Raw genomic sequence first — 22,100 nt, 5'->3', positions numbered from 1 at the left:
ACCAACAAACAAATGGAGGAATGGAAAATTGCATGGGAAAAAATAAGTAACATATAATATGAAGTTAAGTATTTGATGTGGGAGGGATGAGGAGAAAGGAACCAAATAACCACTATATTACCAACTGAAATTGTAAGGATAAATGGATGGATGAATGTGCAGATGCATGGATATATGTTGAAGTATAGAAGGCTCTTATATGAATGTGTATGAAAGTTGAAATAAGAGTAATTGCTTTGCTTCTCAGTTTAGATTAAAAAAAAAAAAAAAGTAAACAAAGCCGGTATTTACAAAACATTGCAATCTTTGTAACTAGGGTATAAAGCAATGAAATATTAATTAATAAGGTGGGTCACATGCCCATGCCTGCCAATTGTAGGCTTGGGGGTATGGCTCAGATGATGTCACATTTAACTTTTTCCTGGTCGGTATTAAAACAGCCGCCGGCCTACGGAGTGGCACTCTTTGCTTCCTATGATGGCTAGCTCCAACCTTTTACTTTTATTTATTTATGTCTTGTCATCTTATCTAACTGTATGCTTTATAAACGTAGTATAGATGTAACTTAGTATAGATAGACAGAAGACCAAGACTGGTTATCCTTCACCAGGACTGGAGCCAAGAGCTGTAACGCAAAGGACTTACTACAGAACAATCTGCTTTGCTAAGATGTAACGAACTGTACTGGATATCTGTTGACTGAATGAACTCCTAAACTTTGAGGATGCCTAAGAAGTTCTATCTCCTATGCTGTTGCTGTGATGAGAATCGAGTGCTCACACTTCCTGTGAGTTGCAACTCTAAGGGCTCGTTTCCACTATTGCGGTGCAGAATCGCCTGGATTCCACCGCTGTTGAAATTCCATGAATTAGCATGCAGATGCGAATTTTTGCGCGGTTTTTGCCGCGAATTCGCATGCGAATTCGCATAGGTGAGGGTATATGCGAAATTAACCATGTCACTGCCTGTTTGAATTACATTGGTACCTATGCGAATTCGCATGCGAATTCGCATGAAAATTCGCATACCATAGCCGCATGCGAATTTCCTATTAAATACATTAGCGGCGATTCGCATGCATTCCACTCGCAGTCGAATTCGTTGGCTCTTTTGTGCGTTTTTTTACCGCTGAAAAAAACGCACCTCAACAACGCTACAGTGGAAACAGGCCCATCCACTTGCATTACATGTGCGAATCTGCATGCGTTGGACGCATGCAGATTCGCGATAGTGGAAACGAGCCCTAAGGAGTTGCTGGTGCCGGAACAAAGGTGTAGTGTTGCTGCCAATAGCAACCAACGTATAGTTTCTTACAGTCACAATGGGGATTTCTAGACAGTTAGTAGATTGGCAGCGCATTTTCAGCCATGTGAAGCCCATACAGCAAGGTTTTTATTTAATGAATACAGCTGTTCAGGGGGTTGCACATGGAATGGGAGGGGCTGCTGTATATGAATGTTACACATGGAATGGGAGGGGCTGCTGTACATGGATGTTACACATGGAATGGGAGGGGGTTGCTGTACATGGATGTTACACATGGAATGGGAGGAGATGCTGTACATGGATGATACACATGGAAGAGGGGGCTGCACATGGAATGGGAGGGGCTGCTGTAAATGGATGTTACACATGAAAGAAGGGGCTGTACATGGAATGGGAGGGGCTGCTGTACATGGATGTTACACATGGAAGAGTGGGCTGCACATGGAATGAGAGGGGGTTGCTGTACATGGATGTTACATATGGAAGAGGGGGCTGCACATGGAATGGGAGGGGGTTGCTGTACATGGATGTTACACATCGAAGAGGGGGCTGTACATGGAATGGGAGGGGGGGCTGTACATGGATGATACACATGGAAGAGGGGGCTGCACATGGAATGGGAGGGGCTGCTGTACATGGATGATACACATGGAAGAGGAGGCTGCACATGGAATGGGAGGGGATGCCGTACATGGATGTTACATATGGAAGAAGGGGCTGTACATGGAATGGGAGGGGCTGCTGTACATGGATGTTACACATGGAAGAGTGGGCTGCACATGGAATGAGAGGGGGTTGCTGTACATGGATGTTACATATGGAAGAGGGGGCTGCACATGGAATGGGAGGGGGTTGCTGTACATGGATGTTACACATCGAAGAGGGGGCTGTACATGGAATGGGAGGGGGGGCTGTACATGGATGATACACATGGAAGAGGGGGCTGCACATGGAATGGGAGGGGCTGCTGTACATGGATGATACACATGGAAGAGGAGGCTGCACATGGAATGGGAGGGGATGCCGTACATGGATGTTACATATGGAAGAGGGGGCTGCACATGGAATGGGAGGGGCTGCTGTACATGGATGTTACACATCGAAGAGGGGGCTACACATGGAATGGGAGGGGGCTGCTGTACATGGATGTTACATATGGAAGAGGGGTCCAAACATTAGGTAAGCAGTAATGAAATGACCAGTCTCGTTCTCAGTGTTCTGCAGCAGCTCTCTTAGCCCCAGGACGAAGCCAGTCGAGGGAAGGGAACGCTGGACGTCGCCCTCACAGAGGGCCTGTGCAGTAGCATAAAGCCACTTGTGCACGAAGGTAAAATCCATGCACAAGCTGCTTTGTGCTACGGCGCAGGCTCGGACCACACGTGCATGTACAGCCGTATATGTCGTCCACTGGATCCAGTCATATAATAATTTATTATGGAACTATTAATAAATGATACTTTATGTGACTCCTGCGTCATGAGGTCCATTGCATCTTTATGTCAGTTGGAAGCTCTTGCTGTTATAACAGGTATTCCAGGAGATCCAAATTTGTTAAGCTGTGAATAGACCTTGGCGCTTTGTGCTCCTGGCGAGTGGTGTGACCGGGGGGGGGGGGGGGGGGGGCGGTTTGCAGAGCACACGGTCTGTCCTGACTGAGATATCAGCTTGCACCTCATGGTAAAAAGGCTGGAAGGATGCTGTGTTTCTCAATTCATGTTCTCTGAACTGTGCGGGAGCTTTAGAGAGATTACCATAACTGACCTACTAACAGTTACATCTGTGCTACAACTGAGGATTAGTATTCCGCGTTGTGTGTTGTAGAAAAGGAACAATCAGTGGCATAGCTAGAGATTAGGGGGCCCCATAGCAAAACTTTCACAAGGCCCTCGGATGGAGGCACTCTTTAGCTATGCCACCTGCCCCTACCCTATGGATAGGACTTTATTATTTTATTTATATAAAGGGGCACTCTGGCAAAAAATTGTAAAATTTAATATACCGTATATACCGGCCTATAAGGCGACTGGGCGTATAAGATAACCCCCTAACTTTCTTGTTAAAATATAGAGGTTGGGGTAAACTCGCCGTATAAGGACTACCCTAGTGTCAGCCGGGTGTCAGGCTGTGGTGAAATGACCTAATCGTGCAGTCTTCCAAGCAAAAGACTTGCTGTAATAGTTTCTTGCGAGCAGCCGCTCGCGCAGGTATCAGTGCGGCTTCTGGGGTCACCTGACTGGTGACGTGTGTGCTCCACTGATTAGATTTCCGGGCTGTATTGTGGAGCGCACACGTCACCAGTCAGGTGACCCCGGAAGCCGCACTGGTACCCGCGCGAGCGGCTGCTCGCAAGAAACTATTACAGCAAGTCTTTTCTTTAAACACAGAGTGCAATCAACTTTTCTATTCACAGGAAGAATGCATGAATGATTAGGTCATTTCACCACAGCCTGACACCCAGCGCTCCAACTACTGACGCTATCTCCAGACTGATACTCGGCGTATAAGACGACCCCCCACTTTGCAGAAGATTTTTAAGGGTTAAAAAGTCGTCTTATACACCGGTATATACGGTATGTACAAACATAGACAAATAAGTAAGAAGTACGGTTTTTCCAGAGTAAAATGAGCCATAAATTACTTCTCTCCTATGTTGCTGTTACTTACAGTAGATAGTAGAAATCTGACAGAAGCGACAGGTTTTGGACTAGTCCATCTGTTCTTGGGGGATTCTCAGGGATTTATTTATTTTCAAAAGCACTTAGTGAATGGCAGTTGCTCTGTCCAACTGCCAAAAAACTGTAGGGAGCAGGGAAGCTCTTTTTTAGGGAATATCTTTATAAAGAATAAAAGCCTTGCTGAGAATCCCCTATGAAGAGATGGACTAGTCCAAAACCTGTCGCTTCTGTCAGATTTCTACTATCCACTGTAAGTGACAGCAACATAGGAGAAAAGTAATTTATGGCTCGTTTTACTCTGGAAAAAACTTCCCTTTATTTGTCTATATTTGCACATATTTTAACTTTTACAGTTTTTCGCCATAGTGGCCCTTTAAGTATTTATATAACATCAACATATTATGCAGCACTGTACAGAGTATATTGTATTCTTACTAACTGTCCCTCAGAGCAAAGGAGCTCACAATCTAGTCCCTACCATAGTCATATGTCTATGTATGTATCATGTAGTGCATGCATCATAGTCTAGAGCCAATTTTAGGTGGAAGCCAATATACTTACCTGTATGTTTTTTGAGATATGGGAGGAAACCGGAGTGCTCAGAAAAAAACCCACGCAGACACGGGGAGAACATACAAACTCCTTGCAGATGTTGACCTGGCTGGAATTCGAACCGGGGACCCAGCGCTGCAAGGAGAGAGCGCTAACCACTATGCCACCGTGCTGTCCATGGTAACTCACATTCCCACTGCATATAGTCTATGAGCACTGATAGTCAGACGGTGGAGGAACACAAGAAAGCCAACATCCTGTGCTTTCAAATGAGCTTATCTGCCGCGGAAGTCATGTGACACAGGGGATAGATCAAATTACAATTTGTGATTTCACACATATGAGGGGGAATTAGACAGGCTAAACTCTCTAAATACACACAGGGTGCATGTCTCTCTGTTTTCCTTCTGTCCTGTGCAAGAGTTCAGGTCCACTTTAAAGCAGACCTGAACTCAGAACCTCCTCTCTGCTCGAAAAGATAAGCAACAGCATAATAACCTTTAAACAAAAACATTTATTTGTTACAGCTGATACAAATCCTGCAATAAATCTGCACTGTTTCTACTTCCTGATTCATGGAAGCAGACATATTGTTTACAGCCTGTGCTTTCAAATGGGCTTATCTGCCATCTCTGCCATGGCAGTCATGTGACTCAGGAGAGAGATCAAATTACACTAGTGTTCAGGTCCACTTTAATGGTGAATACATCAAGTACCACCTGGGCCTCCTCTGCTCCAGGGCTCCATAGCAGCTGCTGTGGCTATTGCTATGCCCTGCCCTGAACACAACGCTTCCCCCTTCCATTACAGTAAATAATACAATCCCACTACCAAATGCAGTAAGGATCGGATTTATACATTTTGCCCCCCCCCCCCTCCATTTCTTAAGGTGGACCCACACAATGGAGTAAAATTATCTATTTTTAAAAAAAACATCAGTTGTCCTGAAAAGTAAAAAACATTTTTTTTCTTTCATTCGAGCAAGAGATCCCACGTTGTAAGTCGATCAGAAGTGGTGGCTTTTTCTGATCAATTTTTTTTATGAAAATTAAATGGTGTAGGGTAGATTGTCAGTTTCTTAGGCCCTGTTCACACTGCACGCGTTCCCATCCGCGTATAGGGAACAGTGCATAGACTGCACTGTCTGATGTTCACACTGCATGCGGTCCGGGAACGCATGCTGCACGCATTTTTTGCAGAAACGCGCAGCTGACCCATTCACTGCAGTGAATGGGATCAGCCATGCAACACATACAAACATGGATGGCGTTCCGAACGCACGCCATCTGCGTTTGCTAATATGAAAGTGGCCTTAATATATACAACTAACTGAAACCGCCGGACCCCTCCTTGGATACAGGCCCCATAACTGCCGCTATGGTGATCACTACGGTAGTGCATACTGCTCAAGGATCTATAGGCTATTGATAGGGTATATCTGAACAGTACAGAGTCTAAACAACTATATTGTGCTGTGCAGGGACCTAAATGTTATCAATAGCATATAGTATCTGCATGGTACAGAGTCTGATCATCTATAGCATACTGTGCAGGGACCTAAATGTTATCAATAGCATATATTATCTGCATGGTACAGAGTCTGATCATCTATAGCATACTGTGCAGGGTTCTATATGTTATTAATAGCATATATTATCTGCATGGTACAGAGTCTGATCATCTATAGCATACTGTGCAGGGTTCTATATGTTATTAATATCATATATTATCTGCATGGTACAGAGTCTGATCATGTATAGCATACTGTGCAGGGTTCTGTATGTTATTAATAGCATATATTATCTGCATGGTACAGAGTCTGATCATCTATAGCATACTGTGCAGGGTTCTATATGTTATTAATATCATATAGTATCTGCATGGTACAGAGTCTGATCATCTATAGCATACTGTGCAGGGTTCTATATGTTATTAATATCATATATTATCTGCATGGTACAGAGTCTGATCATCTATAGCATACTGTGCAGGGTTCTATATGTTATTAATATCATATAGTATCTGCATGGTACAGAGTCTGATCATGTATAGCATACTGTGCAGGGTTCTATATGTTATTAATATCATATAGTATCTGCATGGTACAGAGTCTGATCATCTATAGCATACTGTGCAGGGTTCTATATGTTATTAATATCATATATTATCTGCATGGTACAGAGTCTGATCATCTATAGCATACTGTGCAGGGTTCTATATGTTATTAATATCATATATTATCTGCATGGTACAGAGTCTGATCATCTATAGCATACTGTGCAGGGTTCTATATGTTATTAATATCATATAGTATCTGCATGGTACAGAGTCTGATCATCTATAGCATACTGTGCAGGGTTCTATATGTTATTAATATCATATATTATCTGCATGGTACAGAGTCTGATCATCTATAGCATACTGTGCAGGGTTCTATATGTTATCAATAGCATATAGTATCTGCATGGTACAGAGTCTGATCATCTATAGCATACTGTGCAGGGTTCTATATGTTATTAATATCATATATTATCTGCATGGTACAGAGTCTGATCATCTATAGCATACTGTGCAGGGTTCTATATGTTATTAATATCATATATTATCTGCATGGTACAGAGTCTGATCATGTATAGCATACTGTGCAGGGTTCTATATGTTATTAATATCATATAGTATCTGCATGGTACAGAGTCTGATCATCTATAGCATACTGTGCAGGGTTCTATATGTTATTAATATCATATATTATCTGCATGGTACAGAGTCTGATCATCTATAGCATACTGTGCAGGGTTCTATATGTTATTAATATCATATATTATCTGCATGGTACAGAGTCTGATCATCTATAGCATACTGTGCAGGGTTCTATATGTTATTAATATCATATATTATCTGCATGGTACAGAGTCTGATCATGTATAGCATACTGTGCAGGGTTCTATATGTTATTAATATCATATAGTATCTGCATGGTACAGAGTCTGATCATCTATAGCATACTGTGCAGGGTTCTATATGTTATTAATATCATATATTATCTGCATGGTACAGAGTCTGATCATGTATAGCATACTGTGCAGGGTTCTATATGTTATTAATATCATATAGTATCTGCATGGTACAGAGTCTGATCATCTATAGCATACTGTGCAGGGTTCTATATGTTATTAATATAATATATTATCTGCATGGTACAGAGTCTGATCATCTATAGCATACTGTGCAGGGTTCTATATGTTATTAATATCATATATTATCTGCATGGTACAGAGTCTGATCATGTATAGCATACTGTGCAGGGTTCTATATGTTATTAATATCATATATTATCTGCATGGTACAGAGTCTGATCATGTATAGCATACTGTGCAGGGTTCTATATGTTATTAATATCATATATTATCTGCATGGTACAGAGGCTGATCATGTATAGCATACTGTGCAGGGTTCTATATGTTAGGGTCAGTGCGCACCAAAAAGCACTAGTGTAATCGCAAACGCAGAGCGCTTTTTTAAGTGATTTTTCAGAGTGATTCTAGGCATGTGCCTAGCGATTTTCTATTCATGCCTAGCGATTTTTGGAGCATTTTGGTGTAGCATTCTGTAACTGAACAGCTTCTGTAACAAAAACGCTTGGAAAATCGCTCTGATCTAGTGCTTTTCAGAGCGCTTTTCCACTTTCATATACTTAACATCGAGGCTGAATTGCCTCAGAAAAGCTGTAGGACCCGCGTTTGCGCTTGGGAGAAAATCACATCGCTCTGGTGTGATCCATCTGCACATTTCAGTCAGATTCTCTACACTGCTGAGCAATAAAAATATAACTGACTGACAATCGATCATCTGTGTTGTCATGCTTCAGTGGGACATTGCAGAGCAATGTAATGGAGGCAATTTAAAGCATAACGCACTGCAATTGTAACGCTGGCTGTGATGTATCTATATGTACGTTGCATACATTGGCTGTGATATATCTATATAGGCATTGCATACATTGGCTGTGATGTATCTATATGGGCATTGCATACATTGGCTGTGATGTATCTATATGGGCATTGCATACATTGGCTGTGATATATCTATATGTACGTTTCATACATTGGCTGTGATATATCTATATGGGCATTGCATACATTGGCTGTGATGTATCTATATGGACATTGCATACATTGGCTGTGATGTATCTATATGGGCATTGCATACATTGGCTGTGATGTATCTATATGGGCATTGCATACATTGGCTGTGATGTATCTATATGGGCATTGCATACATTGGCTGTGATATATCTATATGTACCTTGCAAATATTGGCTGTGATATATCTATATGTACGTTGCATACATTGGCTGTGATGTATCTATATGGGCATTGCATACATTGGCTGTGATGTATCTATATGAGCATTGCATACATTGGCTGTGATGTATCTATATGGGTATTGCATACATTGGCTGTGATGTATCTATATGGGCATTGCATACATTGGCTGTGATATATCTATATGGGCATTGCATACATTGGCTGTGATGTATCTATATGGGCATTGCATACATTGGCTGTGATGTATCTATATGGGCATTGCATACATTGGCTGTGATGTATCTATATGGGCATTGCATACATTGGCTGTGATGTATCTATATGGGCATTGCATACATTGGCTGTGATATATCTATATGGGCATTGCATACATTGGCTGTGATACATCTATACGTACGTTGCATACATTTGCTGTGATATATCTATATGTACGTTGCATACATTGGCTGTGATATATCTATACGGGCATTGCATACATTGGCTGTGATGTATCTATACGGGCATTGCATACATTGGCTGCGATGTATCTATATGGGTATTGCATACATTGGCAGTGATGTATCTATATGGGCATTGCATACATTGGCTGTGATGTATCTATATGGGCATTGCATACATTGGCTGTGATATATCTATATGGGCATTGCATACATTGGCTGTGATGTATCTATATGGGCATTGCATACATTGGCTGTGATATATCTATATGTACGTTGCATACATTGGCTGTGATGTATCTATATGGGCATTGCATACAGTGGCTGTGATATCTATATGTACGTTGCATACACTGGCTGTGATATATCTATACGTACCTTGCATACACTGGCTGTGATATATCTATATGTACGTTGCATACATTGGCTGTGATATATCTATATGTACCTTGCATACATTGGCTGTGATATATCTATATGTACGTTGCATACATTGGCTGCGATATATCTATACGTACGTTGCATACATTGGCTGTGATATATCTATATGTACATTGCATATATTGGCTGTGATATATCTATATGTACGTTGCATACATTGGCTGTGATATATCTATACGTACGTTGCATACATTGGCTGTGATATATCTATATGTACATTGCATATATTGGCTGTGATATATCTATATGGGCATTGCATACACTGGCTATGATATATCTATATATACGTTGCATATACTGGCTGTGATATATCTATATGTACGTTGCATACACTGGCTATGATATATCTATATGTACATTGCATATATTGGCTGTGATATATCTATATGGGCATTGCATACACTGGCTATGATATATCTATATGTACGTTGCATACACTGGCTGTGATATATCTATATGTACGTTGCATACACTGGCTGTGATATATCTATATGTACGTTGCATACATTGGCTGTGATATATCTATATGTACATTGCATATATTGGCTGTGATATATCTATATGGGCATTGCATACACTGGCTATGATATATCTATATATACGTTGCATATACTGGCTGTGATATATCTATATGTACGTTGCATACACTGGCTATGATATATCTATATGTACGTTGCATACATTGGCTGTGATATATCTATATGTACGTTGCATACACTGGCTATGATATATCTATATGTACGTTGCATACATTGGCTGTGATATATCTATATGTGCGCTGCATACACTGGCTGTGATATATCTATATATACGTTGCATATACTGGCTGTGATGTATCTATATATACGTTGCATACACTGGCTGTGATATATCTATATGTACGTTGCATACATTGGCTGTGATATATCTATATATACGTTGCATACATTGGCTGTGATTTATCTATATATACGTTGCATATACTGGCTGTGATATATCTATATGTACGTTGCATACATTGGCTGTGATATATCTATATGTACGTTGCATACATTGGCTGTGATATATCTATATGTACGTTGCATACATTGGCTGTGATTTATCTATATATACGTTGCATACATTGGCTGTGATATATCTATATGGGTATTGCATACATTGGCTGTGATATATCTATATATACGTTGCATACATTGGCTGTGATTTATCTATATGGGCATTGCATACATTGGCTGTGATATATCTATATGTACGTTGCATACATTGGCTGTGATATATCTATATGGGTATTGCATACATTGGCTGTGATATATCTATATATACGTTGCATACATTGGCTGTGATATATCTATATGGGTATTGCATACATTGGCTGTGTTATATCTATATGTACGTTGCATACATTGGCTGTGATATATCTATATGTAGGTTGCATACATTGGCTGTGATATATCTATATGTACGTTGCATACATTGGCTGTGATATATCTATATGGGTATTGCATACATTGGCTGTGATTTATCTATATATACGTTGCATACATTGGCTGTGATATATCTATATGGGTATTGCATACATTGGCTGTGTTATATCTATATGTACGTTGCATACATTGGCTGTGATATATCTATATGTAGGTTGCATACATTGGCTGTGATATATCTATATGTACGTTGCATACATTGGCTGTGATATATCTATATGGGCGTTGCATACATTGGCTGTGATATATCTATATGTGCGCTGCATACATTGGCTGTGATATATCTATATATACGTTGCATACATTGGCTGTGATATATCTATATGGGTATTGCATACATTGGCTGTGTTATATCTATATGTACGTTGCATACATTGGCTGTGATATATCTATATATACGTTGCATACATTGGCTGTGATATATCTATATGTACGTTGCATACATTGGCTGTGATTTATCTATATGTACGTTGCATACATTGGCTGTAACGTGTAACTTGCAGACAGACATGATTATTACAGGGCAGCAGGTGCTGGGTGATTTGTGTCCTGTGTTACCCCCTCTGTGGCTCGCCCTGCTGGAGAAGTGTCTGTCTAATTATAACTGTGTAAAGTGAACCGTTCTGTTCCAGATAAAGGCATGTGCAAAGCTTAGAGCAGCAGCCAATCCACATGCTATCCGGGCCATGGCGTCACTGTGACATGTTTCACGCCTCTCCGCTCCAGCCAATCGGGGGGCCCGGGCCATTATATAAGGCGAGATTTGGAATCTTCACATGGGTCACCCTGAAGTTTGCTCCGTCTCTATAAGCAGGTAATGTGCATGGCTTAACTTCTTGACTTCCAGGGACCACTCTGCCTGTTATGTCTACCCTGACCCTTCACTGCCTAGAGGAGAGGACTGTGCAGACCCCCAGGAGACACCCTAACAGTCTATCTCACACAGATACCACTGCAAAGACCCCAATCTGAGCCATTCCCACTGCAAAGTCCCCCTCTGATACATCAGATCCCAAATCCTGCCTGCTGCTTTACCCCCCCATCAAACACCCCATATCACATGCAGGCTGCAGAGCATTTCCCCACACCCAAGGACGTAGCTTGAGATCATGGGGGCCCATAGCAAAGCTTTCATGGGGCCCTCAGGTTTAGGAACTCTTAAGCAATGCTACCTGCCCCACCCTATGGATATGAGTTAATTGGGCAATTTACATTCTCATGCAATCTGCACTGCACATAGATCATGGGCACTTAGGCTTCTTTTCCACGAACTGTTGATAGGCAGTGAAATGCCTCTCGAACTCTCACAACTGCTCACTGCTGCCTGGTAACTGCTTGCTGAGCACACAGCTCAACAGTCTGTGGAAAGGAGGCCTTAGACAGTCAGGGGGTGGAGAAACCTAAGAAAGTTAATGGTGAATATATTAACTATCTCCTGGGGCCCCTATGCTCCAGGGCCCTATAGCACCTGCTATGGCTATTGCTATGCACACATCTATGCATTATATCTTCTGCAGAGCATCTCTCTCCACTCTGCACACATCACTGCAGAACTAGACCTATAGCAAGGTGCAATGAACCTGTACTGTGCAATGATGTATTATCTGAGCAAAACTGTATAATCTGCAGCCTCTTGCCACTGTCTGGGATATTGCCCAGTAACCTATGCATCGAATCCTCTGGAAATCTATGGGGTATTGCACAGTGATCTATAGGCTATTTAATGCTATACATTATAAATATGCAGGTTCTAGGAACCTATGGGCTGCACACATAGGTTATTTATGCTGTATACTGTGAACCTGCAGGTTCTGGTAGCCTATGGGCCCTGCATAGTGATCTATAGGTTGTTTATGCTATACATTGTATATATGCAGGTTCTGGTAGCTTATGGGATATTGCACAGTGATCTATACGGTTATTAATGCTGTACATTGTAAATATGCAGGTTCTGGTTACCTGTGAGCTATGCCCTGTGTGATCTATAGGTTATATATGCTCTATACTGCATATGTGTGGTCTCTTGTTTCCCTTAGAACATTGCACACTGATCTGTATATGATTAATAACACATACGGTAACCAGCAGCCACTAGTCACATGCAGGATACTGCATAATAATCTATATTGGAACAATGAGGTATAATATGCACATGCAGCCTCTGGTCTAATCTATTGGATAGTACAGTGTTCTATATGGTATTCTGCCATACGAAATACAGCCATATGAATCGTGCAAATGGAAATTGCTTACAATGGTAAAGCGTACCTGGCTGCAATGCTGTAAGTAGGGATGATCACAGGTATGCAGCTTGAAAATGGACCAATCAATTCAAACCTGGTTTTAATTTGATTGGTCCATTTTCAAGCTGCATAATTTTGGAACAATTTGCATTGATCATCCCTAGCTGTGAGCTCTGCATTTGGAAGCTGACCAGAGCTGTGCAGACCAATTCCTCTATCCCCTAACAAAAGCAATCATCCCCCCCTCCCCCCCCAGCCTAATAACCGCAATAAACTGCCATTGGGGGCCATGTCCACCCGCTGGGATTTAATGGGGGCCATGTTCACCCCCTGTGGTCTTATGGCAGGCATGGGCAAACTTGGCCCTCCAGCTGTTAAGGAACTACAAGTCCCACAATGCATTTGCCTTTATGGGTCATGACTGTGGATGTCAGACTCCTGCAATGCATTGTGGGACTTGTAGTTCCTTAACAGCTGGAGGGCCAAGTTTGCCCATGCCTGTCTTAGGGGGACCACATTCACACTCTCTGTGGTCAAATCGCGAACACCATTCACTTACTATGGCCAGATCAAAATTAGTTTTCCCTATTCAGCCTATGCCTCAGCCCTCTAACATTGTCATCCCTTTTGCAGCCCTGCTTCTTCTATACTTCCCTTCGGAGATTCCCTTCCTCAATATCCCCTCAAGCAATCCTACTCTGCCCCACCATATCCATCCTTTTATACCAGCAATGTCACCCTGTGCCACCCTCCCACCCCCTCTGTATTTACTACAAGCAATTTGACCTCCCAGCCCCCCTCTCCCTTGTCTCCTCACTGTGCAGCCACCTGTCACTCTGTAGAAGGTCTATATATAACAAAAATGTGCTGTCACTGCACCACCAACTGCCACTTGTTCCAGCTTTGTCACGCACAAGTGTCACGTACACACAGCGTGCATCCCTCAGACCCTCTGCATACACGCACCTCATACCCTCACATCCACTGCAGCAACATGATCCGACACTGGCTACCAGGGGTTAAACGCCTGATGTCCAGGTCTGCCAAATGCCGGGGCACCCAAGGGACTGCTGTAAGGAGGGGTGCATATCGGGGTGGAGGTAATTCTGGCACCAGTAGGCTGTGAAATCTCTGGCATTTAAGCAGCCATCTCCGCCGTCTCATGTAACATGCGTGAAACAGCTGTGCCATCTCCTAGGATGGGATATTTTGGACACAACAGCTCCACTGTAACCAAAACACTGTCCAGCAGGAATACGTCAAGCTCTTTGCCTATAGCTGGACTGATCCCAACTATAATGGACAACTAGGTAGACCTCTAAAGGAGGCCCAGTGGTACAACTAAAATGACTACAATTCCTAATCACCACCTAGCAGACTCTCAGCCTCAATATACACCTAGACTGACCTTGCCTCTAATGTCCATCTAGCAGGCTCACAGCCCCGATGTCCACCTAGGCTGACTCTACCTCTAATGTCCACCTAACCTCTCAACCTAATGACCACCTAGCAGACTCTCAGCCTCAATGTCCACCTAGAATGATTGACTCTACTTCTAATGTCTACCTAGCAGACTCACAGCCGCACTGTCCACCTAGGTTGCCCTCAGTCTTATCACTAATACAGCCTGTGGTCCTGTGATGCTCCAGGTGTTCTGCAGAACCTCATTGTCCCTGCATTATTTATTATTTTTATGCCATCTCTTGGTCTTTGCAGGTCCAGCTCGATCTCTCATCATGCCTTTCGGAAACACCCATAACAACTACAAGCTGAACTTCTCCGGTGAGGAGGAGTACCCAGACTTGAAGTTGCACAACAACCACATGGCCAAGGCCCTGACACCTGAAATCTACAACAAGTTGAGAGACAAGCAGACACCCAGTGGCTTCACCCTTGATGATGTCATCCAGACCGGTGTGGACAACCCAGGTGAGTCAGTAAGAAACAAGGGTAACTATGTGGCAGTAGTTCATCCAGTGGGTTGATCAGTTATTTCCCTACAGAAATTTCATCTTATGTCCCGGATTTTGGAGATGAATTACTAAAGTGTGGAGGGGGTAAACTTTATCATCTCTATGGGGAAAGTTATATTTCTTTCCTTTTAGCTCCTGTTTATGAATGGGTGTGAAGACCATGCATCACCTTAAAACATAATGGCCTTCACTTGTAATGGGGGTTGGGGGAAGGGTAATTGGTGACATCATCACATCCCACAGTGTTCCCCAAAGGCCCACCAACAGTGCATGTTTTGTGGAAATATGCACAGGTGAGGTAATTAGTGCCTCAGAGCTGATTGGCTACCTGTGTGGGTTTGTGGTTTCCTGCAAAACATGTACTGTTGGTGGGCCTTGCGGATAGGGTTGGGAAGCTCTGCTCTAATATATGCCATTAACTAATATTAGCTATTATGTATTTGTATAGCACTAACCTCTACTGCAGCGCTTTACACTGTACATGCAAAAAGGTTCTGGAATGCATATGGGGGAAGTCTCTAGAACCTCGAGGTTCCTGTATTTGGATAGTTGGCAGTTTGCCAAGCTCCATACAATATGCAATACATTTGCATGCAAACCAGAATTCTTAGTACCCCATGGACCACCTCTAGTGATATTTTTGTGACCGGCTGACACGGTTCTACATCTTGTTTAATAATAAATGATGCTGATTTCCTAAACTGTATGCAGCAAAGACTTCAGCAGCCAATTGGATGGGATAGTGGTTTAGGTCCTGTGATATTGGACTCCAGTGACTGCTTTTCCTGACCTATACAGCCAGACCTGGTTCAGAAAATTGAAGGCCTACATGACAGGCTTTGCCACTCTGAATTGGGAGGAAGTGGTGGTACAGGGGAGGGTTAGGCAAGGAAGGCCTACTTGCCCAACTTTTAGAGTCCAAATACCTCAGGGTAATTGGAGTCTTTTTATATAAACAGCCCCAGAGTGGAGCTAATCCTAACAATGGCTGCACATTCTGGTGTCTATTCACTTCCTCCCACCCTAATTAAGGCAATTTTAGATAAAGTCTAGATTTCTTCCTAGCTGTGGGACATACTGGAGTTTCGATGTAGGTTTGCCAATGCAGCTTGTCGGGGCAAGCCCTTCAGATGTGTAGCTTTGTTTTTGGTGGTTGGTAGAGGTTTTGGCTTGGTGCCCTCTCTCCATAGTCCAAGAACCAGAGGGTGCATCTGGTGGCCACATAACTAAATGCGATTTTGTTCAGTGAATAGTCCCCTCCAAAGTCCTTTTCCCTGTTGGCTGGATAGTGTAATGGTTAAGGGCTCTGCCTCTGACACAGGAGACCAGGGTTCGAATCTCGGCTCTGTCTGTTCAGTAAGCCAGCACTTATTCAGCAGGAGACCTTAGGCAAGTCTCCCTAACACTGCTACTGCCTATAGAGCACGTCCTAGTGGCTGCAGCTCTGGCGCTTTGAGTCTGCCAGGAGAAAAGCGCTATATATGTCTTTGTGTTAAGTTGAGTTTGTGTACTGTACTGCGATTGTGTATGAAAGGGCACCTTTGGTAATGTAAATTCCAACTAGCAGTCAGTCTCTTTATTAAATAGGCTAAGAGAAGGATTGGTGTAGCAAATCAGTCATGCTCTTTTGCAGGTACACCCAGAAGATGGTCTTGTGATATAATCTTTGGGTTGCAACAACCAATCTGATTGCAGTAAATGATGATAGTGTTATTGCCCCTCAGGTCACCCCTTCATCATGACTGTGGGCTGCGTTGCTGGTGATGAGGAAACCTACGATGTCTTCAAGGATCTGTTGGACAAGGTCATTGAGGATCGTCACAATGGATACAAACCCACAGACAAGCACAAGACCGACCTGAACTGGAACAACCTGAAGGTAAAACTTTTAGTATCCCGGAATGGCTAGGGGTGGGTGAGCCAGAATCGAGAGAACATGGGGTGATTTTTGCATAGAGGACACTGTCCCCATTAAGCCCTCCTCGTTTAGTAATTCCAAAGTGATGTACCATGATTGTCGCCTGTATGCACCACCCGCTCTTCATGAAAATCCATAATTGAGAATAGGCATCTTCTGCTGTTTATTATAGAATACAATCTTGCAAGGTTTCAGAATGACCTTATTTTCCAAAGTGATGTAGATAAAAAGCAGAGAAGTCCTCTTGGTAAGAGTTGTGTGTCTCTACAGGGTGGTGATGACCTGGACCCAAACTACGTCCTCAGCAGCCGTGTCAGAACTGGCCGCAGCATCAAGGGATACACCCTCCCCCCTCACTGCAGCCGTGGAGAGCGTCGTGCAGTTGAGAAGCTGTCCATCCAAGGTAAGGATGACCACAGTTCTGGGATGAGACGACACAAGTTTACTTGACTGAATGCATGTAGTGCTTATCCTCATAGAAGGCCCTGTCATATGTAGACCATCCACACGAGGTCATGTCACAGATGGCATTGTCCTCAAGAAGCCTTGTCACACATAGCACCATCTACACACCAGGTCATGTAGCATTGTCCTCACAAGAGGCCATGGTGCTACACATGACATGTAGCACTATCCACATATAGGTGCGGTCCTCAAAAGAGGTCACATCACAGGTAGGTAGCACCATCCATATAGAAGACCACATCACATGTAACACCATCCATTATGGAGGCCATGTCTCATGTAGCTCTGTGCCATGAAAACTGTCCTGCCATCCTCACAGGCAGTCATTGATGGCTGGAATTAATAACCATCACTTACTATGAAGGGTGGGGGTTAGCTGTACTGCATGTAGATCAACTCTTTTGTGTGTATACACACCAGTGCTATATTTACATATCTTGTCTATATCCAGCCCTCAGCAGCCTTAGTGGAGAGTTCAAGGGAAAGTACTACCCCCTGAAGGACATGAGCGATGCTGAACAGCAGCAGCTCATTGATGACCACTTCCTGTTTGACAAACCCGTCTCCCCTCTGCTGCTGGCTGCTGGTATGGCCCGTGACTGGCCTGATGCCCGTGGAATCTGGTAAGTGGCAACACAATGCAGTGATATAGGTCCACCTCCAAGCTCTTCCTATTCCGATAGTTTAGTATTAAATCTTGAGTCATTCTCATTTAAATCTCTTGTGTGCAGGCACAACGACAACAAGACCTTCCTGGTCTGGGTAAATGAAGAGGATCACTTGAGAGTCATCTCTATGCAGAAGGGAGGCAACATGAAGGAGGTCTTCAAGCGCTTCTGCGAGGGCCTGCAGAAGGTATGTCGTCCATTGCCTTCTGCTTTCCATGCCATCCACTTCTAGGAACTCCTTAGTTGATTTTACCATTGACTTCAGCGGTCTACAAAGCATTGTTTCCCCTGCTAACATTATTCCAACTCTAGTTTTGTCAATGCCTGAGTTTCCATAATGAGCCACACAGCCATGAGTATAGGTGAACTCTTATAATTATCCCTTAAAGTGGATCCAAGAAACTTTTACTTATTGCATAATTGTGTTCCTTTCATATAGTTTATAGGGCATTCCTCAAACCAATTTTTTTTTTTTTTTTTTACTCCCTATAAACTAAACAAGCCTTGCCCACAGCTTTTTAGAGTGCCTTGGCACTGTAGCAAGGGCTTATGGGAGCTCAGTCTGGGCAGGAGGTGGTTACTAGCCAGAGATTTCATAGGCAGAGGGGAGGAGGAGAGGGGACTGAATTTAACACATTACACACAGGCAAGCTGATAGCATCTCCAGCCCTCAGCCTGTGCCAAACAGAACCTTGCTGCCCTCGTATCACAGGAATAAATAATTATAAACTGTTGAAGCTGGCTGCAGCTAGATTTGCTGTGTAAACTATCTAAACTTTTTAGATAAGATATAGATATATGTATATATATCTATCTTATCTCGATTCACAAAGCGGTGCTAACCCAGTTAGAGACTTTAGGTGTGATAACCATTGCACCACGCTGGTGAAAAGCCAGTTTAGGCGTGATGAGTTTAGATCGCACGCAAAACAGCGCCATTAAACTCTATGCGAAGTGCACCAGACTTTGCTAGCGCAAAACTTTTGATCAGCTGTGCACTGCAGTGCTAACCCAGTTGGCACTTAAACTTATCACGCCTAAACTTGTCATGCCTAAACTGAGTTTAGGCGTGATAAAGGGCTTTTCACCAGCATGCTAACTGTTAGCACCACTTTGTGAATCAGGCCCATAGACAAGTTACTTGTGTTTCATCTCAGATCCGCTGTAAGAATATCTGACTCCAGAGTCTATAGGAGGAGAATAGTATTGTCATTTATATGGTCCCTGGACTTCTCTCCATACTCTAGTAACTTTTTTTTCTCGCTTCTCTACCCAGATTGAGGATATCTTCAAGGCAGCAGGACATCCCTTCTCATGGAACGAACATCTCGGTTACGTCCTGACTTGCCCATCCAACTTGGGTACTGGTCTGAGAGGTGGTGTCCACGTCAAGCTTCCCAATCTCGCCAAACATGCCAAATTTGAGGAGATCCTTAAGAGACTGCGTCTGCAGAAGAGAGGCACTGGTGAGTAGCTTCATACTGATGTCTTTCCATGAAAGATGAATTTGGTCTTCATAGTCCAGGATTAACCATTACTAGTGTAGATGTAGGCCTTCTGAGACTGTTCAGCACGTATAGCTAAAAAAACAGGAACTTTACTTGCCCTCTTGAGTATCAGTTAGGGAGGTCCTATTGTCCCACATCCAGTCTTCTCAGATCTACATCTTCTCCCTCCACAGGTGGTGTAGACACAGCTGCAGTTGGTGGCACCTTTGATATCTCCAACGCTGACAGACTGGGATTTTCTGAAGTCGATCAGGTCCAGATGGTGGTTGATGGTGTGAAGCTGATGGTTGAGATGGAGAAGAAGCTGGAGAAAGGACAGGCCATCGATGACTTGATTCCAGCACAGAAGTAAAGGACATTTTAGAGACCGAGCCTAAGAACTCCCCTTGTGGGAATGCGGAGACCCCATGAACACCAATAGAGCTTGGAAAGAAGCAGTCTTCAGGGGGATGACATTAGAGATGGGGTAAGGAAGACAATGATGGGAGGTAAAGAAGTTGTCAACATCAGAAAAACCACCAACGAATTTCCCATGTCTCTGCCAAATGGACAGACTTTTTTTGAGGGTTGCGTCTTGTACAGTTGTGTATTTATTCAGAAAAGTCCGGACGACCCCCACTCCCTTCCCCATGTGTTTTGTGACCATCTGAAGACAATAAATCATTTCAACTCTAATCTCCATTGTTCACGTGTCTGTATAACCATACAGGGGAGCTGCTGTGTACTGTGTAACCATATAAGTGAGGTACAGTAGGTTGCAGTGCTGTATACATGTATAGTGGGTGCAATACAGATAAGGGAATGCAACACTAGTGGGTTGTAAAAGCGGATCCGAGATGAAAAACTAGAACAAGTAACTTGTCTGTCTTATCTAAAGTTTGGATAGTTTACACAGCAAATCTAGCTGCAAACAGCTTCAACAGTATGATTATTTATTGCTGTGATACAATGAGGGCAGCCATATTCTGATTGTCACAGGCTGGAGATGCTATCGGCTTGCCTGTGTGTAAATTCAGTCCCCCTCTCCTCCTCCCCTCTGCCTCCTGAAATCAATGGCTAGTAACCTCCTCCTGCCCAGACTGAGCTTCCATTAGCCCTTGCTACATAGCCAAGGCACAAAAGGAGCTGTGGGCGAGGCTTGTTTAGTTTTATAGGGAATTGGAATATTAAAAACCAAACAAAAGTATTTGGCTTGAGGAATGCCCTATAAACTATATGAAAGGAACACAATTATGCAATGAGTAAAAGTTTATCTCGGATCCACTTTAAGGCTGAGAGTAGTGCGATGTCAGTGGGGCAGACTCCCTACTATACTCTACCTCGCAGATGCCCTGCTGCACTACTCTGCCTCACAGACATGTGGTTAGTTCAGGGCCAGAGGCCCATGCCCAAGTCAGGGGGCTGATGGATTCAACCATGGCCAGATTTCAGGCAAGGCCACAAAGGCCATTGCCTAGGACAACAGGAAAGTAAGGGGCGGCCTGTGGGCAGCAGTTGCTGTTAGCCTGCTGAACATTCATCCTGCTACAGGCTGCACATAGCGGTGGGCAGCCACCAACAGCCAGATCTGGGGATGAAGAGGCAGCGAACGGCCACTTACAGTGGTCTCTGAGCTGCCTGTCACTGAATGTGCTGCTCAACAAAGGGGCTTGCAATCTAATCCCTGCCAACATGTCACTAACTCCTCTGAGTTTATGTAATCCCTGCCATTATGTCACTAACTGTCCACAGAGGAGCTTACAATCTAATGTCTGCAATGTTGGGGGGAGTTAGGATGCTGTTAGTCCAGGAGCAGCAGGTGATAGTGGGCCTTGGGTGGTAAAAAGCACAAATCCGGCCCTGCATTCAACCCAATATCAGAAATTCTGCAGGATGATGTTCCAGCATCAGTCACAAAGTTAGCGTTGCAGGGGTGGATGTTCCAGCAAGACAATGACCCAAAATGCAGTTTGAAATCTACAAAGAAGCCATTCATGCAGAGAGCAGTACAAAGATCTGGAATGGCCATCACAGCCCCCTTACTAACAAATCTGAAAATCTATGGGATGGTATGAAGCAGGCTGTTCATGCTTGGCAGCCATCACATTTAACTGAACTAGAGATTGCCTATGTAAAGAATAGGGATCAGTGAGATGCAAGTATTTCTGAGTTTATGTAAATTTG

General features: G+C 43.2%; 1 protein-coding gene across 1 annotated transcript; it reads left to right on the top strand.

Annotated features, from left to right (window-relative positions):
- Positions 1–11,887: 11,887 nt before the first annotated feature.
- CKM (creatine kinase, M-type) lies at positions 11,888–20,612 on the top strand. Its single transcript, XM_068250085.1, has 8 exons — positions 11,888–11,976; positions 15,122–15,334; positions 17,103–17,257; positions 17,567–17,699; positions 18,213–18,384; positions 18,493–18,616; positions 19,706–19,895; positions 20,111–20,612. Exons 2-8 carry the CDS (start codon positions 15,142–15,144, stop codon positions 20,287–20,289), a joined length of 1,146 nt encoding a protein of 381 aa, XP_068106186.1. The 5' UTR covers positions 11,888–11,976; positions 15,122–15,141; the 3' UTR covers positions 20,290–20,612.
- Positions 20,613–22,100: the final 1,488 nt, after the last annotated feature.

The sequence above is a fragment of the Hyperolius riggenbachi genome, chromosome 8 (assembly GCF_040937935.1).
Source record: "Hyperolius riggenbachi isolate aHypRig1 chromosome 8, aHypRig1.pri, whole genome shotgun sequence".
Lineage (NCBI taxonomy): Eukaryota > Metazoa > Chordata > Amphibia > Anura > Hyperoliidae > Hyperolius > Hyperolius riggenbachi.
The sequence above is the reverse complement of the archived record's forward strand: the minus strand, read 5'-3'. Positions and strand labels throughout refer to the sequence as shown.